The sequence below is a fragment of the Malaya genurostris genome, chromosome 3 (genome assembly GCF_030247185.1).
Source record: "Malaya genurostris strain Urasoe2022 chromosome 3, Malgen_1.1, whole genome shotgun sequence".
NCBI lineage: Eukaryota > Metazoa > Arthropoda > Insecta > Diptera > Culicidae > Malaya > Malaya genurostris.
Window position 1 is genome coordinate 153,219,696 of NC_080572.1, and position 19,413 is coordinate 153,239,108.

At 39.4% G+C, this 19,413-nt stretch overlaps 1 protein-coding gene across 3 annotated transcripts in view; it reads right to left on the reverse strand.

The window, feature by feature from the left end:
- LOC131435110 (unconventional myosin-XV) overlaps positions 1 to 19,413 on the reverse strand; it is a 536,922-nt gene that overhangs the window by 393,183 nt on the left and 124,326 nt on the right. For all 3 annotated transcript variants that reach the window (XM_058602644.1, XM_058602646.1, XM_058602647.1), the window contains 2 exons: positions 6,824 to 7,917; positions 2,524 to 6,769 (listed from right to left, as the gene is read on the reverse strand). In XM_058602644.1, coding sequence (XP_058458627.1) covers positions 2,524 to 6,769; positions 6,824 to 7,917 — 5,340 coding nt within the window. The remainder of the gene's footprint in view (positions 1 to 2,523; positions 6,770 to 6,823; positions 7,918 to 19,413) is intronic.

Here is a 19,413-nt window from a genome sequence, read left to right on the forward strand (position 1 = left end):
TATTATATTATATTATATTATATTATATTATATTATATTATATTGTATTGTATTCTATTATATTATGTTATATTGTATTGCATTATGTTGTATTATATTATATTATATTATAGGGTTTATTATGAGTAGTACTACATACCTCTGCGCAAAATATAAATTTGTTTTCCTTATAAGTTATCATTTTTAAAGTAACTTTCAATTAAATATCAAGGTCGTCACAAGGTGAGCTTGGTTCTCACTGGTTCCTGTTTCATGCCTACACGTGTGTCTGTGGTGACAAATGGTCTATGGAAGGCGTTGATGGCAGAATGAGAGGATGAGAAATGACATATAAATTCAAGTAATATAATATCATAGCATATCGCAACATATCATTTTATTTATTCTACTATTTATTACATAATTCATTGTACTATATTATATTGTTTTTTATTGTTATTTTCATAATTATATTTATTGTTATTATTATTAATTTGTCATCAATAATAATAACATATATTATTTTTATAGATGTAGATATTATTATTGTTATTAGAAGAGAAATATTCTACTTCCTGCAGTATTGCGAAGATAGAAGAGCATAACTGACACTCTACATTAACTGTTATTTTATATCGTGTTTTGTAATATATTATATTATATTGTATGACATTGTATTATATTATATTTAATTAAAATATATTGTATTATATTATATTATATTATATTATATTATTTTGTAATCTATGATATCATTTTATGTTATATTAATTTCATTACACTATGTTTCATTGTATTTATCAATATAAAATATTTTGCACGGGGGCGTAAAGAGGAGGGAGCATCAGGGCATCGGACGAATTGATGATTGGACGAGGGATTGTGGATAGCCAGCCCAAGTCACTTGAAGGAAATTTGTTTCCTTCTGAAGGTTTGACATGAGTCTGACGCGCCCTTCTCAAACAAACCATCAGGCGGGTTCAAGCATGTATAGCGATATGCTTCATCCATGCACTGGATATTATGGTTGGAAGAGCATCTTTTATTCCCGCGGAATACGAGTAAGTGACTCTACTTACGTATCCGCCCAACCCTTTTTGTTCGCTTTTCGGTAACAGCTATAGTAAGAAGGTGAATGGATGAGTCATATCGGGGCTACTGTAAGTCTACCCGCATCCACTGGCAAGTCCTTGAACTGATGAACTTCACTTCACATCACATCACATCACATCAAGACAACAAAGTATGTATAAAGTAACAAGATTCTATAAGTTGCTGTATAGGAAATGGTAGTTACACTGACGTCGCTCGGCAACGTCGCTGCGCTGGACTGTCAGCAAATTACAGATTAGTGCTGCAGCGACAATACAAAAAATAGAACGGCATCGTAGACCAATTTCAAATTTGACAGAAGAACTGGTCGAATAAATAAAACTAGAACGGCTTGCTGGGGATACGTTTGTTCCAGTTTCTGTTCTATTATAGATCTTCCATATAGAACTTCTAGCTGCTGAATTTGCTCTTACGATAGAGAAAACTTGATTATGTGCGACTGAGAGAATCGAAGTACACGCTTAAAAATAGTTACTCAAAAATGAGTAAGATCTCACTCATCTACAGAAAAAGTGGAACAACTCTAATTTAGAGTAACTCCGAAGTTACTCAAATTTGAGTTCTTCCACTGGAAACGATATTTGGATAAAATCTACTCATTTACTGAGTAATACTTTATTTGTACATCTACCAAAAACTCAAATTTTGAGTGAAATTTTATTTCACATATACCAAATTTGCAAAAAAAATTGCTCCTTTTCTGAGTGTATTGTATTAAAATATTAAGCAATTGAACTCAATACTATTTCAAGTGGTGGTTGCTTGGAGTAGTGCTTCAATCGCAAATTAACATACATGTCAGTTATGCTCAGGCACCAATCATACACTTATTCCTCATAAATGACATTTGAGCATATTCGGTTCCATTCTAAAGCACAACACGAAGTTTATCATTCCGGTTTTTGCAAACACAACACCGTTTATGTTGAGCGACTCACCCTCGAAATACGCGATCTCACTAACAAAATATACAACCTGTTGCTACAAATGGTTATTACAACTTTTAGACTGATCTTGCGAATAGTAACAAAAAACGAGTTATTGCGTTAAACTTAAATTTAGAGTAGGAGGTACTCAATATCATTGATGATAACTACTCAATTTTTGACGTTTCCATGTATCATTTGAAAATGAGTAACAAGAAAAACTAAGTGTGTAAGCTATACATAGAATCAATGACAGATATATTTGTTACTGTTGTATGTGTTTGCAATTGTCCCGAGGATCTTGCCTCATAAACGCCAGTAACAATATATTTGAAATGTGAAAATCAAGGAGTGATTCGAGAGCTGTTGCCGGAGCAAGATGTCTTGTAAGATTAAGACTAATCGCAAACACCCACTTCCTACCATAATATAACGCGGCTAGTTTTGAATTCACACCCAGCCCCGTATAGTCATTTTTGATGTCAAAAATATAAATTTATCTTACCGTTGGCCATAAAACGGATGATCCTCTTTTTCCAGCTTCCATTCTTAGTATTTGTGTTTTTACAGACGGTGCGTCAGATTTGGTAAGAGGAGTACATTGCAATGCACTCATACCTCCAAGCTGTTGCTCTAAAATCATTCTCCGAGTATCTTCTAGTTTAGCTGGTACCGGTTCAGTTCTATCGGAGCGAGTGCTACTAGAACGCACTGAATGACCAGCTGTCACTTGTTCAAGACGCTGTCTCATTTCATTACTAAGCTTTAGCTTTCCGACACTATTAGGTAATGGTCTATCTACCCCAACATCAAAACTACGTGTCGTGATGCGATTGTTTTGGTTCTGTTGATTTTGATCACTTGTTTGATGCGCATTGCTTATATTGTTTTTAATTTGTTGATCTATTTCAAATTCGTCCCACTCAATCCCATTGGGTGATCCAATGGGAGTATCTAGACTGCTACTAATTTGTGATTGTGGTGTAGTTTTACGATTGGTTTGTCTCATTTTGAACTGTATAAAGTTTTCTTCTCCATCTCCACTAACCGTATCCTGTGGTGGAGGCCACCTCCATTTTCCAATTCTCACAGTTTTAGCACGTCCATAAGGATCGAGAAATGGACGAACTTCAAGTGGATCTTTCATTTCCAATGGTGGTGGTAGCGGTGGTGGGGGGGGAGGAGGTATTAAGTTAGCTGACGATGAATCCTTTCTATTTCTTAGTAAATCAGAAATTGAAGCTGTTGTATCAGATTTATTTTTTATGCTAGTCTTACGATTTAATGGAAGAGATGTTGGTGGAGATACTGCCACAATTAGTTTTGGGGATAAGTTTTGAGCGACAGGAGATGTTGGAGCATTCTGTTGAGTCAAAAGTGTCTGCAATGCTTGGTTTTGAGCTATCAATTGTTGCTGGATTTGTATATTTTGAGCCATTGCGGATTGCAAGAAAGCCCGCTGTACCTGTTGTTGATATGCATTGCAATCAATTCCTGCAGGTACATTGAATACTGGCATATTAGTGTCTGAATTAGTTGATGTCATCATCATAATAGAATTCGGATTAATTGGAGCAATCGGAGTGATTTGAGATGCAGTATAGCTGTTTGACTTAGGAGAAAATCCATTCGAACCATTACTTTTTGTTTGATGAGCGGTGCCACCTCCCTTAATTTTACGTGCAATTTGCTTTTCATTCCGCAGGTGCGATATACACTCGCATATTTGTATTTGATTCAATACATCATCTAGATAGTATTGAATTTCAATGTTGCTCTTATTTTGAACTTCATTGATATTGTCAATGCCTTTTATGCTAGCGGCAAGTGATCTAGCATCGGATAATTCATCTAATGACCCGTCTAGAACAGGACTGAACAAGTCATCCAGAAACTGATCAACATCAGATGCCTGTGAAGGAACACGCACTCTTCTGACATGGCTTGCTAAAGAAGGTGCCTCGCTCGTATCGGACATAGCAGAGGATCGTATACTTATCTCCGACCGTTCAATATATTTACTTGAATGAGAACCAGCAGATCGTTTGCCAGCAAATTGAGATTTAACATATCTAGGCTGTGCTTCTTTCAGAGGGGTGATATCATTAGCTGAATGGAATTGATCATTTTGCCTCCGATCTACTTCTGCCAATACAGGTTCTGATTCGTTCATTGTACTAATCTCGTTCGTATCTGTCACCAAAAGATCGTCTAGCGATCTCGATTTAGATTTTTCTGATTCGAAATATCGCTCAGTTAAAATATTTTTACGGGCATCATGCGACGTTTTCCTCACTACAGACTCCATATGAACTGTATACTGTGGTCTTATTTCATTTCCGTCTTCATGATCTTCACCTAATGGCGATCCTCTTAATGACGATTGGATTTGTATTTCAGACATGCGTTTTACATGCGGAGGTTCCGGTGGAGGAACTTGGGGGCGTTTGGGAATGATTTCCGATTCCATTGAACTTTGAGTATTTCTATCCCCGCATCTAAGAAGATCACTACGAGCTGCTGGAAAGGCAGGACAAAGTTCTTTTTCCGATACTAAATCAAAAACAAAATCAAGACCGCATGAATCTGTTACCAATCCTCTATCATCAATTACTACAGTCCATCCAAGGTTTGGAATTCCTAGTGATGAAATTGATAAAGCAGCCGCCTCTTCGCATGTCGTCCAAGAATCTACTGCAACTGTTTGCATGGTGCCATCCGGTAAAATAAGTCCTAAAGCAGTGTCAGCAAGTCTTGAGGCTGATCTCCATTCTAACCAAGAAGGAGGAAAAAGACGGCATGGATTCGCTTGAACGCTAGTATCATTTCTCAGAAGTTTTTTCAATAACTGCTCTTTTGTGTTTTGCGGAGCATTATCCACTATGAATTTAATAAGATATTTACTGAACGCCAAGCCAGGTTGAAAAGCGGACAAACAGTGTGACATCAACAGCCATAATTTGTATGACGATGCTTCATCAGCTCTGTAAACCTGATTGCAAATTTGAACGAGTATTTCATCTCGAAGACCTCTAGAGGATAGTCCTTTATGTATGATATAGTCTGCCATTATTTTTTCTTTATTTTGATTCATTGTGAAATCAGACGTCCATCGTAAAATTAGTTTGAATATTGCTATTGAATCCTTAAAGTCTTGATCACGAGCAGCCGCTCTAGATAAAAAGGGTGTAGATATTGCATCGCGCCTTGGAGATAATTTCATTCCGTTGCAGTATACAGAACTGAATTTTCCAAATGCAAAAAGTTCCAAATCATGTGGTAAATCGGACGCAGTTGGAGGGCCCGGAACAGTTCCCACTACTTTAACTAAATGGCGATCATTATGTTGGCCAGACCAGTACTCAGATTTGGAAAATATGAACACGAGTTCGGCCGGAATATCCAGGTATGCTGAAGAATTTCGTTCTACTTGCTCTTTTGCAAGGTTCTGTGCAACACGTTCTTTATTAATCCGTTCTATATCTCGGCGTCGTGTCAGTTCTATTCTTAGTTTCGCATAACGGATTCTTTGGGCATGTCCTCGGTACAATGCCTGTGCTTTGACAACACCTTTTTTTAAGGAAAGAAATTTTTTTCGTTCTCGGTATCCGCGCCATAATTTTTGAATCGCAACTGCTCCTCGTTTACGACGTTGAATGCGCTTTCGCGCAAGCATTCCCCGGACATGTTTTTGAATAGTTATTGCTGCTACACGTAGTCGATCAGATCTACTTCCTTCCAATGTACGATGTAAAGCCTCTCTTAAAAATACTCTCGTAGCTCCAAGTTGAAAATCTGGTCCCTCATTATTTGTTCCGGCCAATAAATCTAATACAAAACGACTCAGCTCACGGTATGGTGTTCCTCGTGGTAATGGCATCTTTAGCATATGTTTATATCGTTCAACAAAATGTTGGAATCTCAGTCGAACTGGATAACCACATTGTCGTATTTTAATAGTATCAAGCATTCCCAAATATCTCAATTGCTGTAAAACACATGGCATGTCCATTCGTAATGCTTGCTTGTCATTGTTAGGTTTAACACATCTAACAAACCACGGATTGCATTTGGCCATTGATTGCAGTAGTTGCTGTAAAGAATCAGAAAATCTCGCCGCAACGGTAGGTGTTCTAGGTTTCATAGTAACAAATCTGCCGTTTATTCCTCTGGGCAAAGTTTTACCTATGTCTCGCTGTGCTCTCAACTGTTTAGTCATTTCACCAACAAGTGGTTCGGTGCTAGAGCTTAGCAATTCAATGACATCCATTTTTAATGCATCGCGATTTTTTTCTAGAAAACCATCAACGCAATACCAAACTTGTCCAGCATAATGCGTTACTCCGAATTCCTGTGCACCAATACGTGGCCTAGAATAAAGTTCATTCAATGCATGATTATAGTGACACTTTTCAAGAAAACTCAGGTCATTAGCGCGTGGAAAATTAGATTCATCGTCTAATAAATGAAATATTCCCACTGGTTTTTTTGCTAGAAGATGGATAACTGGAAGGTTATCTTCCCACTCTAGTGGTTTCCATTCTAAACGTTCTTTAATATATTCTGCTTGTTCCAATTTGAAAACATGCTTGTTGAAATACAGCTGAAGACTTTCATTTGCATAATTGATGCACAACTGCTCGAAGGAGTTTTCGACAAGGTTTTCGAAACCAAAAATGTCAAGTATTGAAATACGATGTGCATCGTATGTGCCTCCCTTATGAACAATTGAATTGATTCGAAGAACTAACCTGTGGAACAATAATATAGTTAAACTTAGTGAGTTACTTATAATGAATATTTACCAATTAAAGAGTCCAGAGTATAAAGCTTTAGCTAGAGCATCTCTTGCATCTAAAGCTTGATCTATACTGAGAGGTGTATACAATCGTTCTGATCTCGTTTCAGTTATCCGTGAGGTAAGCGATCGGTGAATGCCTTCTGAAGGAATTTGGAGTAAATGTGCGGCCCATTTAATTTCTGCATCAGATCCGATTTCTACACCCTCTTGACCATGTCTTAATTGTCTTCGGTGAAAATAAATATTTCCAAGATGCAAAACGGAGGCGAGCACGTTCACAATTCCTTCTCGTTCGTTTTCGGATACACCTAGTACTTGCATTGCGCTCTGAAGTGATGCCCAGTCAACACGTCCCGGAGAACAATCTGATCCTCCTTGGTTTAAGTAAAAGTACTTGTCTACATCTAACAGACCATATTTCGTACGATCAGTTTCCGAAAGACCTCCGAGTAGTTCGTAAAACACATGATAATTTCGTTCTCCGGGGGCTTGAGTAACGATTCTAGATTTTTCTAATAAATATTGTGTTATTTTTGCTCCTATGATTGCTCCTGATTTGAAAAAAATCTCTAAATACTTTCCAAATCTTGAACTATTGTCATTTCTCGTAGTTTTAGCATTACCAAATGCTTCTAACAGTGGTGCAGCCTCTAATATTTGTTCTGTTATAACGGCAGATGCTGATCCTCCCCCTGGAACTACTGCAGCCAAATATTGCATAACCAGTTTGGTTGATTCTGTTTTACCTGATCCCGATTCACCGGAAATAACAACCACTTGTGGTGATGGTAGAGCAGCGTGAGCAGCAGAACTAATTGCAAATAGATGCGGGGGAAGTGTGCCAAGTGACTTTCCAGAATACATTTTGGCGATTTCTATACCATACGCATCAGCAAACATTTTATATGGGTTAACTGAAATCAATATACTCCCAGCGTAAGTATATATTAAGGTGTTATCATAACGTAACTTCAGATTCCAAAGTAAAGAGGCTTCATGGAGATCCTCAAGCTGAGTCATATCTTCTACTCCGGTTGTTCCAAGATCTTGGCGTGGACGAAAATTACCCTCGCTAGGACTGAGAGTGAAAGTTTGATGCTGAAAAATAGAAAATATAGTTAGTAAACAAGGATTATATCAAAATATGTAGCTTTAGAAAGATCTTTAAATGAAGATATTGTTATGATGAAGGACAGTTTTCTATGAGGATTTCATGCTAGCATGAAACGCACAGATAATTATCAGATTATAATATATATGACGCAATCAATTCATTCTAGATCTCGACAATCACTACACTAATCAAAGTCTTGTCAATACATTCCTTTTGTGGAAGTTGTTTAAACGGACTTCGCAGCTGATTCGTAGAACTGAGTTGAGAAGTAGATCGCCTGTAGTTGCACTTCGTGATTGACCGAATGAGTGGAAATGTATGATGAACCAAGAAAATGAAGCTTGGGAGAAGCAAGTCATTTTCATTGTACATACCCACTCACTCCTAACTTTTCATTAAATGATCAATAACGACGTTGGCTACGACCAAAGGCTGTACTACTGAGGAAAAGGAAGGAATGTTAGTCCGATATTCGCTGTTTCTAGAGACCGAGGGTACCACTGTATCTCTACAAGCATCACGGGAAAGGAGATGTGTTAGTAGAGAGGGAAAGAGGTCCGAATATTTTTTGGTAAACAATATGATCTCAACAAAAATTAATTTTCGATACTCAGGAGACATATAACAAGGCTTAAGAAAAATATAAAATATCCCTACGGAACGATCCGCGTATTGAAGATCAAGAGCCCTTTTTCAATTATAGCATCATCAACGTCCACTGCCTACTAGTGACGAGACCCGATGATGAGAAGGAAACATTTTATGCGCAGCTGGAACGAATCTACGACAGTTGTCCCCGGTGGGATGTAAAACTCGTCATCGGCGACATGAATGCCCGTGAGCGGCTGGAGAGTTTGCACGCGGCAAAAAGCGACAACACCCAACGATGCGTAAACTTTGCAGGCCACCTGGAGGTCACCTGATCAAGATACGTCGCACACGAACGCCGGGACTCAATCTCGAGCAACTTCGTAGTATTCGTACTGCAAAGGAATAGGCGCAACAACTGGATCTAGAGCTACCAACGGAAGAGCAGTTTAGTGCGGCGTTGAGGAACGATACAGACAGGCGCGGAACAAATAGAACACGGTTTTCCGAAAGCGCCACCAGGAAGACCAAGATCGAGATGCGATGGAACAGCTGTACCGCGCAAATGACACACGGAAGTTCTATGAGAAGGTGAACCGCTCACGTAGAGGCTACATGCCACATGCCGAAATGTGCAGAGATACCATTGGTAAACTTCTCACGAATGAACGTAAGGTGATCAACAGGTGGAAGCAGTAATATGACGAGCATCTGAATGGCGAAGCACAAGACACGGAGAACGACACAGGAATCACTTTGGGTGCACACTCAGCTGACGACAGATTCCCAGCACCTGATCTGTCAGAGATATGTGAGGAGATCGGCAAGCTGAGGAACAACAAAGCCACGGGCAATGACCAGTTACCAGGCGAGCTGCTCAAACATAGAGGAGAGGCACTGGCTAGAGCGCTACATTGGATAATTTCTAAGATTTGGGAGAAGGAGCTGCTACTGCAGGAATGGATGGAAGGTGCGGTATGTCCTGTCTACAAAAAAGGTGATAAGCTAGATAATTGCAATTACCGCGCAATCACATTGCTGAACGCCGCCTACAAGGTACTCTCCCAAATCCTTTACCGTCGTCTATCACCAATAGCTGAGGAATTCGTAGGGGCGTACCAAGCGGGATTTACTGGAGCCCGCGCCACTACAGATCACATATTCGCGATAAGACAAGTACAGCTATGGAAGCTATGGAAGATCGTGCACAAACACGGGTTTCCGGATAAACTAACGCGATTGGTCAAAGCAACGATGAATAGAGTGATGTGCTACGTCCGAGTATCTGGGACGCTCTCGAGTCCCTTCGAATTTCGGAGAGGGCTACGGCAAGGTGATGGACTCTCTTGTACCTTGTCCAATATTGTCTAGGAACGTGTGATTCGAAGAACGAGGATCGACACGAGTGGCGCGGTCTTCCGAAAGTCCGTACAACTTTTAGACTTCGCTGACGATATTGATATTATGACACGTAACCTTGAGAAGATGACGGAAACATACATCGGACTGAAGGCGAAAGCTAGGCGCATTGGACTGGCAATAAATGCGTCAAAAACAAAATACATGAGAGGAAGAGGCTCTAGAGAAGGAACACTGCGCCTCCCACCACGGATATTGATAAACGGTGACGATATCGAGGTGGTTGACGAGTTCATTGTATTTGGGCTCCCTGGTGACCGCCGATAATGACACCAGCAGAAACATTCAGAGAGGTATTTTGGCAGGAAATCGTGTGTACTTTGGACTCAGTAAAACTCTACAATCGAGAAAAGTACGCCACCGCACGAATTGACCATCTACAAAACGCTCATTAGACCTGTTGATCTCTATCGCCACGAAACCTGGACTATGTTGGCAGAGGGCCAACGCGTCCTCAGTATTTTTGAAAGAAACGTACTGAGGACCATCTTTGGCGGAGTGCAGGTGAAAGACGAAACGTGGAGACGGCATATGAATCACAAATTGCAACAGCTGCTAGGAGAACCACCCATAGTACGGATAGCAAAAATCGGACGTGTACGATGGGCTGGGTTGTTTTTAAACTTTATTATTCTGGTATACTACTCTGTGAATCTAAAGAACACATCGTCGGGCAATCGCCGACCTAACAATCGCGATGCAACGGCTCCCAAGAAAATAAGCTACGAAAAGATCCATCATTTCGTCGGATCTGTGCTAGGTCTCAAGCATGGTGAAGTCGTACACTTACAATGCAGATAAAATCATGGCTGTGCGTTCGTTAAAACAAGTGAACTGGAGATAGCTCAACGTGTCGTAAACGACCACGATAACAAACACGAATTGGAGGTAGATGGTAAAATATATAGACTACGAATCACTCTAGAAGACGGAGTTAGACTCTCCGATCTGTCTGAAGACGTGACCGATCGTCAAATAACTGGAGTCCTCTCTGAATGTGGTGATATACTGTCAATACGCGAACTGATTTGGGATGAAAAATATCTTTTTGATGGAATACCAACAGGAATGCAACGTGAGAATGATAGTACATCGTAATATTCCATATATAGTTAACATTAACGGTGAAATAACCTGCTTGTCCTATTATGGTCAAAAACAAACATGTCGTCATTGCAATGAAATAAAAAACTTCTCTTACAGAAGCTGGAAGCTGATCAAAATACAAATGCAAATGTTATAAAATCGGCAAATAAGCCAAAGCCTAAAACAAAACCACCAACTGAAACCAAACCACCACAAGCGAAGACGTCAATAGCTCAGCCGGATACAAATGAGCCGGGTAATCTTTGTCCTCTAACACAACCTCAAACTGAGTCCTCAGACATTCTCCCTGAACCTATACCATCTAATGGTGTTAGTGCTCAACCACATTTGCGAGCTGCAGTAAAGCCCATGGTGATCCAAAATGATAACACAAGACCTAAACATACTATAGTACAAGATGGGGAAGAATCTGACGCATCATCAGCTTCCACCAACAGTAGAAGACCACGCAGACAACCACCAGGAAAAATTCGTTGTGATACAAACTAGAAAACCCAGAAAAGCAACAAGCGATTGAGTAATGGATTATTATAGTTACAAATTGCAACGATAAATATAAACACGATAACCAACACCACGAAACTGGATGCCCTCAAAACCTTTATGAGAGCCAACGAACTACATATAATCTTTCTACTAGAAGTAGAAAATGAACAGCTTGAATTTCCTGGATACAACACAACTGGAACTGCAATTGCTCTCAAACAACATATACAACTTTCAAGTGTTGAAAAAAGCCTTGATGGTAGCGCTGCGGATTTGTAATACAACTATTAGCAACATCTATTCTCCTTATGGCACAGCTTTACGTGCTGAGAGGGAACATTTCTTTAATCATACAAAGCAAAGTCCTGGCATTATATTCCTTCCGTGGAATTTGGCCTTTCTTTTTCAACAGAGTTCGTAGCCGATTCATAGCGTACAGAATCATTGCATGGCTAGTGCTACGATCCTACTGACACTAAGAAAACTTATAGGTGGAGATTCGAACATACAACAACTAGCTTGTGAGACCAGTGTCCTATGCATTGAACTGCCAACCCCATACGCTCGCTTATTATTTACGACACTCCACAGAACACACTATCTTAGCGGGAGACTTCAACTGCGTCCTACGCTCATGTGATGCCACTAGAAATAACCTTAGCCCAGCACTACAAACTACAGTAAGGTAGCTTAAACTGCACGACTTGTGGAAGAAATTGAACTCAAGATTGTCGGGATATACATACTTAACGCATAACTGTAGGTCAAGACTGGATCGTATATATGTCTCTCCGGTTCTATGCGATCAGCTAAGATCAGCCAACACGCATGTGTGCTCTTTCACCGACTATAAAGCTCTAATAGCACGTATCTGTCTCCTTTCCCGTGACCGTTGGTGAAGGGCGGGGCTTTTGGAGTCTTCGTCCGCATCTCCTAACGCTGCAAAACAGCGAACAGTTCTGGACTCGCCACCATCGGAACTATGAATCCTGGATGATGTGGTGGATTATTTATGCTAAATCGACAATTGGCTCTACAACGCGAACACACAAAAATGTTCGTTCGAATAAATGATACATATATATCGGGAGAACCTCTCTCAACGTATCAGCTGGGCGAAAGAAAGAGAAAGAGAACGTTGATCACAAGGCTTAAAAATGAACAAAACGAAATTATCTAAAGAATAGAAGAAACCGAAAATTATTTGTTTTATTATTTTTCGGACCTTTACACTGAAAGATCTATTGATGACGAGTTACACCGCAGCTTCCACTGTGCTCGCATGATCCCCGAGGGAGATGAAATAAACGAAGCAGCGATGAGCGAAATTACCATAACGGAAATTTTTACCGTGATCAAATGTAGCGTATCCCGCAAATCGCCAGGACCAGATAGTATCCCCAAAGAATTCTATTTGCGGACTTTGATGTGATACACCGAGAACTGAACCTTGTTCTGAATGGCACATAATATTCCCCCCACCTTTGTCGCTGGTATTATAGTTTAAGATAACAAGAAGTGTACAGATGATACAGTCCGATCATATAGACTTCTCTCTGTGTTCAACTTCGATTACAAACTACTCTCTCGTATATAAAAAGTTAGATTGTAAACAATCATTAGCACGCATCTTACAATTAATGATGCCCAAAAAGTGTGCTAACCTCGGCCGTAAAATCTTTCAAGCCACACTGGCACTCAAGGATCGTGTGTCGCAGCTGATATAAATTGATCTCTATCGATCTTGACCATGCCTTCGATCGGGTGCGACAATCGTTTTTATACGACAATATGCGTGCATTGGGCATCAATACCAGATTAGTGAATCTTCTCTCTTGTATAGCCAATCGATCATCTTCTCGTGTGCTAATAAACGGTCATCTCACTTCAACTTTTCTCATACAACGATCTGTTAGACATGGCTGCCCTCTTAGTATGCATCTGGTTGTCATATATCTCTTTCCTTTGATTCAACAACTCGAAACCATAGAACACAAGGAAATGATCTCGTCGTTGCATATGTCGATGACATCAGCGTGATAGCAACATCAATACAGCAAATTGAACAATCAAGAGAAACATTTGATAGTTTTGAACACGTGTCTGGAGCGAAATTGAACTGACCAAAAACAACATCAATTAACGTTGGTCTTGTAGATAGAAACCCTATCAATGTACCTTGGCTGCACACAGAGGAGAAAATCAAGATACTAGGAGTGATATTTGCTAACTCGGTTGATGGCGACACTTAATGGGAATGCGATAACAGGAAAATTTATTCAAAATGTATGGTTGCAAAAATTACGCTCATTGACGCTACTACAAAAAGTAACAATACTAAACACTTTCATACTTTCAAAATATGGTATATGGCATCCATGTCTTGGTGTTACATTCCTGTTGTGGAATTTGAACTTCTGTTTCAACAGACTTCGCAGCCGATTCAGAGTGTACAGAACCATTGCATGGCTGGTGCTACGATTCTACTGACACTACGAATCCTTCCAGGTCGGGGCTCGAACATACGACAGCTAGTTTGTAAGACCTGTGCCTTATGCATTGAACCGTCAACCCGGGACAATCCATACTTCCTCCATATAGCAAGCACACGGCTAAAATAACATCAGTTATGGGTAAATTTTTATGTGAAAGAACATATAGTGAAGGTGGTCTGAGGCTTCAACTCCCATCATTGAAATGCAAGGCATTACTTATAAATTGACACATTCGAGAGCTAGCCAGTATGCCGTTCTACGCTGCATCTCTGCAACAAGATGAAACCATTCGAGCAGATTTGCCCTGTTTTGCACTATTAAACATAGATTGCCGTCGACTACCAGCAGCAGTAAGAGAGAATTTAACCACCGACCTTATTTTAAAGCACTACACCGCAGAAAATGAGTAACCGAGGGTTATGCGAAAATATCCGACGGTGAACTGGTCAATAATATGGAAAAAGATTATGGATAGAGCACATCAGCGCAGCGAAGCTCACTGTACCTATTCATTCACGAGAAATTTGAACATCGTCAACTGTTATACACCATGCAACGATGCACCATGGATGGAGGAAATTGTTTACACTGCAATACAGCATTCGAAACCATAGAACACAAGTTTGCCGGTTGTCAGCGAGTAACAGCAGCTTGGACAATACTACGACAAAAAATGTCAATTTACCATCTATGAGAATTTATCATCTATGAGAAATCCAATTGATCTGATTCTAGTAGATCAATGTAACATTTGTAGTAAACTGACTTTGATTCAGGCCATCATTTTAACCCAAAGAAAAATTTTCTGACCCTATGTACGGGGTTGGGAATCGAACTCAGGTGAGCTGCATGAAAGGCGTGGACTTACCCATCAAGCTATACCCGTCTCCGGTTCAATTAGTTATATATTCTACCACCTTAAAACTAATTGGCTAGGATACAGATCTTATATCGAAAGCAATGCAAACCCTGAAATTGTTTTGGAAAATATCGATACAGCCATACATAATTCAAATCATTACATTATTGAAATTAGGAGTCTCAGTAAGTTTAAACTAAATTCAATTCTCCTTCATCTACATCAATATAAACCTACTTGTGATCCTACAATGGAATAGTTGCACATCGTATTTCACAAAGATTAATATTCATGAACATGTAAAGTTGTGTCATTTAAAAATTTAATCAAAAGGTCGATAGCAGCAGGGCGACTTGAACCGAGAAACATTCGATCACAAAGCACGCTAGGTAATCGACTGAACCACATAAAACCGTAAAAATCATATTTTTTCTGTGCTCATTTGTTCTGTGTAATTTTATTGTATGAAAGAATTTTTCTATAGTCAATAAATCGAATTTTATTATTTATTATTGAGAACCTTTAGAAGAAAATGAAACATAGATTCACCGAGCAAATCAATCCATATTCTAAATCATTGTCAGGTTCTATACTGGTCATCAGAAATCATTTTCAGAACTTAAAGAAGGAACTAGAATACTCCCTGAAAACGGTGGATAAGATCGAATTTGACAACTTTTCCAATTTTGTGAGTCCTATTGACATCTCATAGTAATATGAGCATAACATAAGATTACATTACCGAGACAAATTAAGGACTGTATCGATAAGTAGTTAGCAACATTCAAATAGTTATTACTCTGAAATGGCTTAATTTTTTGCATCGTGTTTTGCGGTGACATGTTTGTTTACATGTCAATAACAGTTGCGCAATCGATTGGTTTCGGTACGGTTTATTGTTTTAATGATGAGTCGAATGGATCCGGAAACTCGAAAGAAAATTCTGCACACTTGGTGCTCAGAAAGTGGTGTCACGTACAACGAAATTGCAAAACGGGTGAAAGTGCACCACACCAGTGTCAAAAATATCATCGAGAAGTTCGGTAAGACCCTTCCCATCAAGTATTTGCCCCGATCCGGTAAGAAAACGGGTCCCAGCCAGCCCGGCCAGCACTTAAAAGTGGTTGAGTACATCAGGAAAAACCCATCGGCGTCGACGCGGGATTTGGCCAAGCAGTTCAACACCAGCATCGGGATGATTCAACCGATCAAAGTTCGGAACTCACTGAAAACGTACAAGAAACAGAAGGTGCCGAGAAAATCCCTGGTACAGCAAGTTCAGGCCAAAACAAGAGCGCGAAAACTGTATAACCGGATTCTACAGAATAAAGACGGATGCATACTGATTGACGACGAAACCTACGCCAAGGAAGACTCTCGAGCGCTGCCCGGACCGCAATATTATACGAAATCGGTGTACCAGTACCTGGACGACGCTGACACCACGATGGCGATGGAAAAATTTGGGCAGAAGGTGTTGTACCTGTGGTTTGCGGTCGTCGATTTTCTCCACGAAGGGCACAATTAACGCCAAGGTGTACGAGGAAGAATGTTTAAAGAAGAGAATGCTGCCACTGTACAGAAAGCATAAGGCTCCTCCTCTCTTCTGGTTGGATTCGGCTTCAGCCCACTACGCCAACTCCGTTCTACAGTGGTTGTCAAAAAATAATGTACAATTCGTGAAAAAGGACATCAACCCAACGAACTGCCCGTATCTTCGGCCAATTGAAAGGTATTGTGCAATTGTCAAGCGGCACTTTCGGAAGGAAGGTACAGTGTCTCAAAACATGCAGGAGTTAAAAAAAACTGGACAACTGCCACCAGGAAAGTCACAAAAGTAACTGCGCAGAATTTAATGAAGAATGTCAAGTCCAAAGTGCGAGCGTTTCACAGAAACTAGGATTTTCTTCAATATAATCAGTGAAATGCATGAAAATGTAATTTTTCTGCAATATATCGAAAACTGATGTCAAAATATGTTTTTTTGCGCTTTTTTCTTCAATAATCAATGTTGCTAACTACTTTTCGATACACTCCTTATTATGAAGTGAGGGCAATCATTAGCAAACTTAAAAATATGGAGGCTCCTAAGAATTTTATTTTTTTTTTTATTTTTTCGATGTTATCTTGAGACTTTGGCATTAATTTGCAAGTGTGTTGAATACTTATTCTTTTATTAAGATCTTTTCGTTGTATCTTTCATCATCTGTGTGTGTTAATGGCGAACATGACAACTTTCAGTGCAGAATCAAATTGCAAAAATTGTGTGAAATAATTTCCTATTCGTGAAAAATTGTGTGCTGAATTAGAGCTTGAATTATGTTGAATACAGATAAGTAGTGTGTTCTGTGCATGCTTCTATTTGTATTGATAAAAGTGTCGAAATTACCGTGCGACGTTCGCCCAAAGAAAGCGGCGTCGTTCCGTAATTTATTGAATGATTATTGTATTGTTTTTGCACCGTTTTTTGTTCTGTGATTTGTTCTCCTCATGTGTGTGTCGGGCCGCTTTGTTTGTTCATAAAGCATGGGGGAATGCAAGAAGTGTGGGGAGAACATAGCCATATCGGATGTTGGAATTAAATGTTTGGTTTGTGAGAATGTATTTCACCAGCGCTGTTCTGGCCTTACCCGAGCTATTGCTAATTGGATAGCGGATTTACCCGCGCTATTGTTTATATGTGCAGAATACTTAGAAGGTAACGTTGTATCTAGTATTGTCGATAACGATGTTCATTCGTTCATTAGCGATATGAAGAAGGAGATGGAGACACTAACATCCATTTCTGAATCGTTCGCTGGTTTGCGGGAGAGCTTCGAAAAACAGATTAATGTCGCAATAGAGAGTGGAATCGAGAGACTGATCAGGTCTTCCAATGAAGCTTTTGAGAGAAAGATGGCATGCTTGGAAAACAGTGTTTCCAAAAAGTTGGAAGATTTGAAAAGTTCTGATGCTTTCGATCAGTTCAGTATTCCGGGTTACACTATTGCTTTTTGCTTGTCACATTCCAGACACACGAGTGGAGTGGCCTTTTACACCAGAGAATCGATTAAGTTCAGCATTCTATCAAACGAAGTAGTTGGAAATAATTGGTTCTTGGATATATCAGTTGAGAGAGGCATGCAGATGGGAGACTATGGAGTTGTATATCATTCCCCTAGTTCAAGCGATCGCCAGTTTCTGGAAATTCTAGAAAACTGGTGGGAAAATTTTGTAGATTTTAGTAAACTTAATATTATTGCGGGAGATTTCAACGTTGATTCGCTCAGTGATCAGAGTTCGAATCACTTAAAACAGTTAGCAAAATTTTTCAGTTTCAAACAAACTGTGAATGAATTTACAAGAATTTCGAGACATAGCAGAACTTTGATAGATCACGTATATTTCAATTTTGACGGAGTTTATTCGTGTGTGGAGACCGATTGCAAGATTTCAGATCATGAGACAATTGCAATTTCCATAGCGAGTACCCCTAGAGATGGAAAAAACACAGTGAAAATAAAATGTTGGAAAAAATATTCAAAGCAAGCCATGTCTCGACTTGTGTCAAGAAGCTTGTATTGTACGCAGTTGACTGGAAATTTGGATCGCAGGGCATCTATTGTTAAGGACGTATTAAAAAAGTGTACTAATAAATTAGTCACTGAAAAGTACGTTAGTTTGAATAGCTCAAATAGCTGGTACTCAATGGACCTCTTACGATTAAAACGATATAGGGATAAACAGTACAAGAGGTTCTGTAGAACTAAGAATAAATGTCACTGGCGTGCTTATACCAATGCACGAAACATTTATTCACGGGCCCTGAAGAAGACTAGATGTGAATATGTTCAGAGGTAGATCGATCAAAATCAGAAAAACAGCAAGGAAAATTCTTAGACAATTACTAAAACCTACACATTGCTCAACAAAAACTTAAACATTTAATGGCAGAGAAGAGCACTCAGAACAAGTGATACAAGAATAATTAAACACTTATTTCATAAATAGTGTACAGCAGATCAATCAAAGTATTGATTTGATTGGTGAACCTGTTGAAATAACACAGCCGATTAGTAATTATTGTAAATTCCTTGAATTTCACCCAACCACTTTTGAACAATTGAAAGATATTTGTTTTAATTTAGGAAAATCGGCTGGTATCGACAATGTTAACTCATGTTATCGGTCATGATCTGCTGAACTTGGTAAATGAATCGTTATATACGGGGATTGTGCCAAAAGTTTGGAAAGAATCGCTGGTGGTTCCTATCCCCAAGGTTACTGGAACGGATAAAGCCGAGGAGTACCGTCCCATTAACATGTTGCACATGTTGGAAAAAATTTTGGAACTTGTTGTTAAAGATCAGCTGATTAACTATTTAAACTCCAACAGTTTGCTAATACCGGAACAATCGGGATATCGGAAAAGTCACTCTTGCGAAACCGCTTTAAATCTGGTTTTAGCAAAATGGAAGGAGAAAATCGAGATTGAAGAAACTATTTTTGCAGTGTTCTTGGATCTCAAGCGCGCTTTCGAAACAATT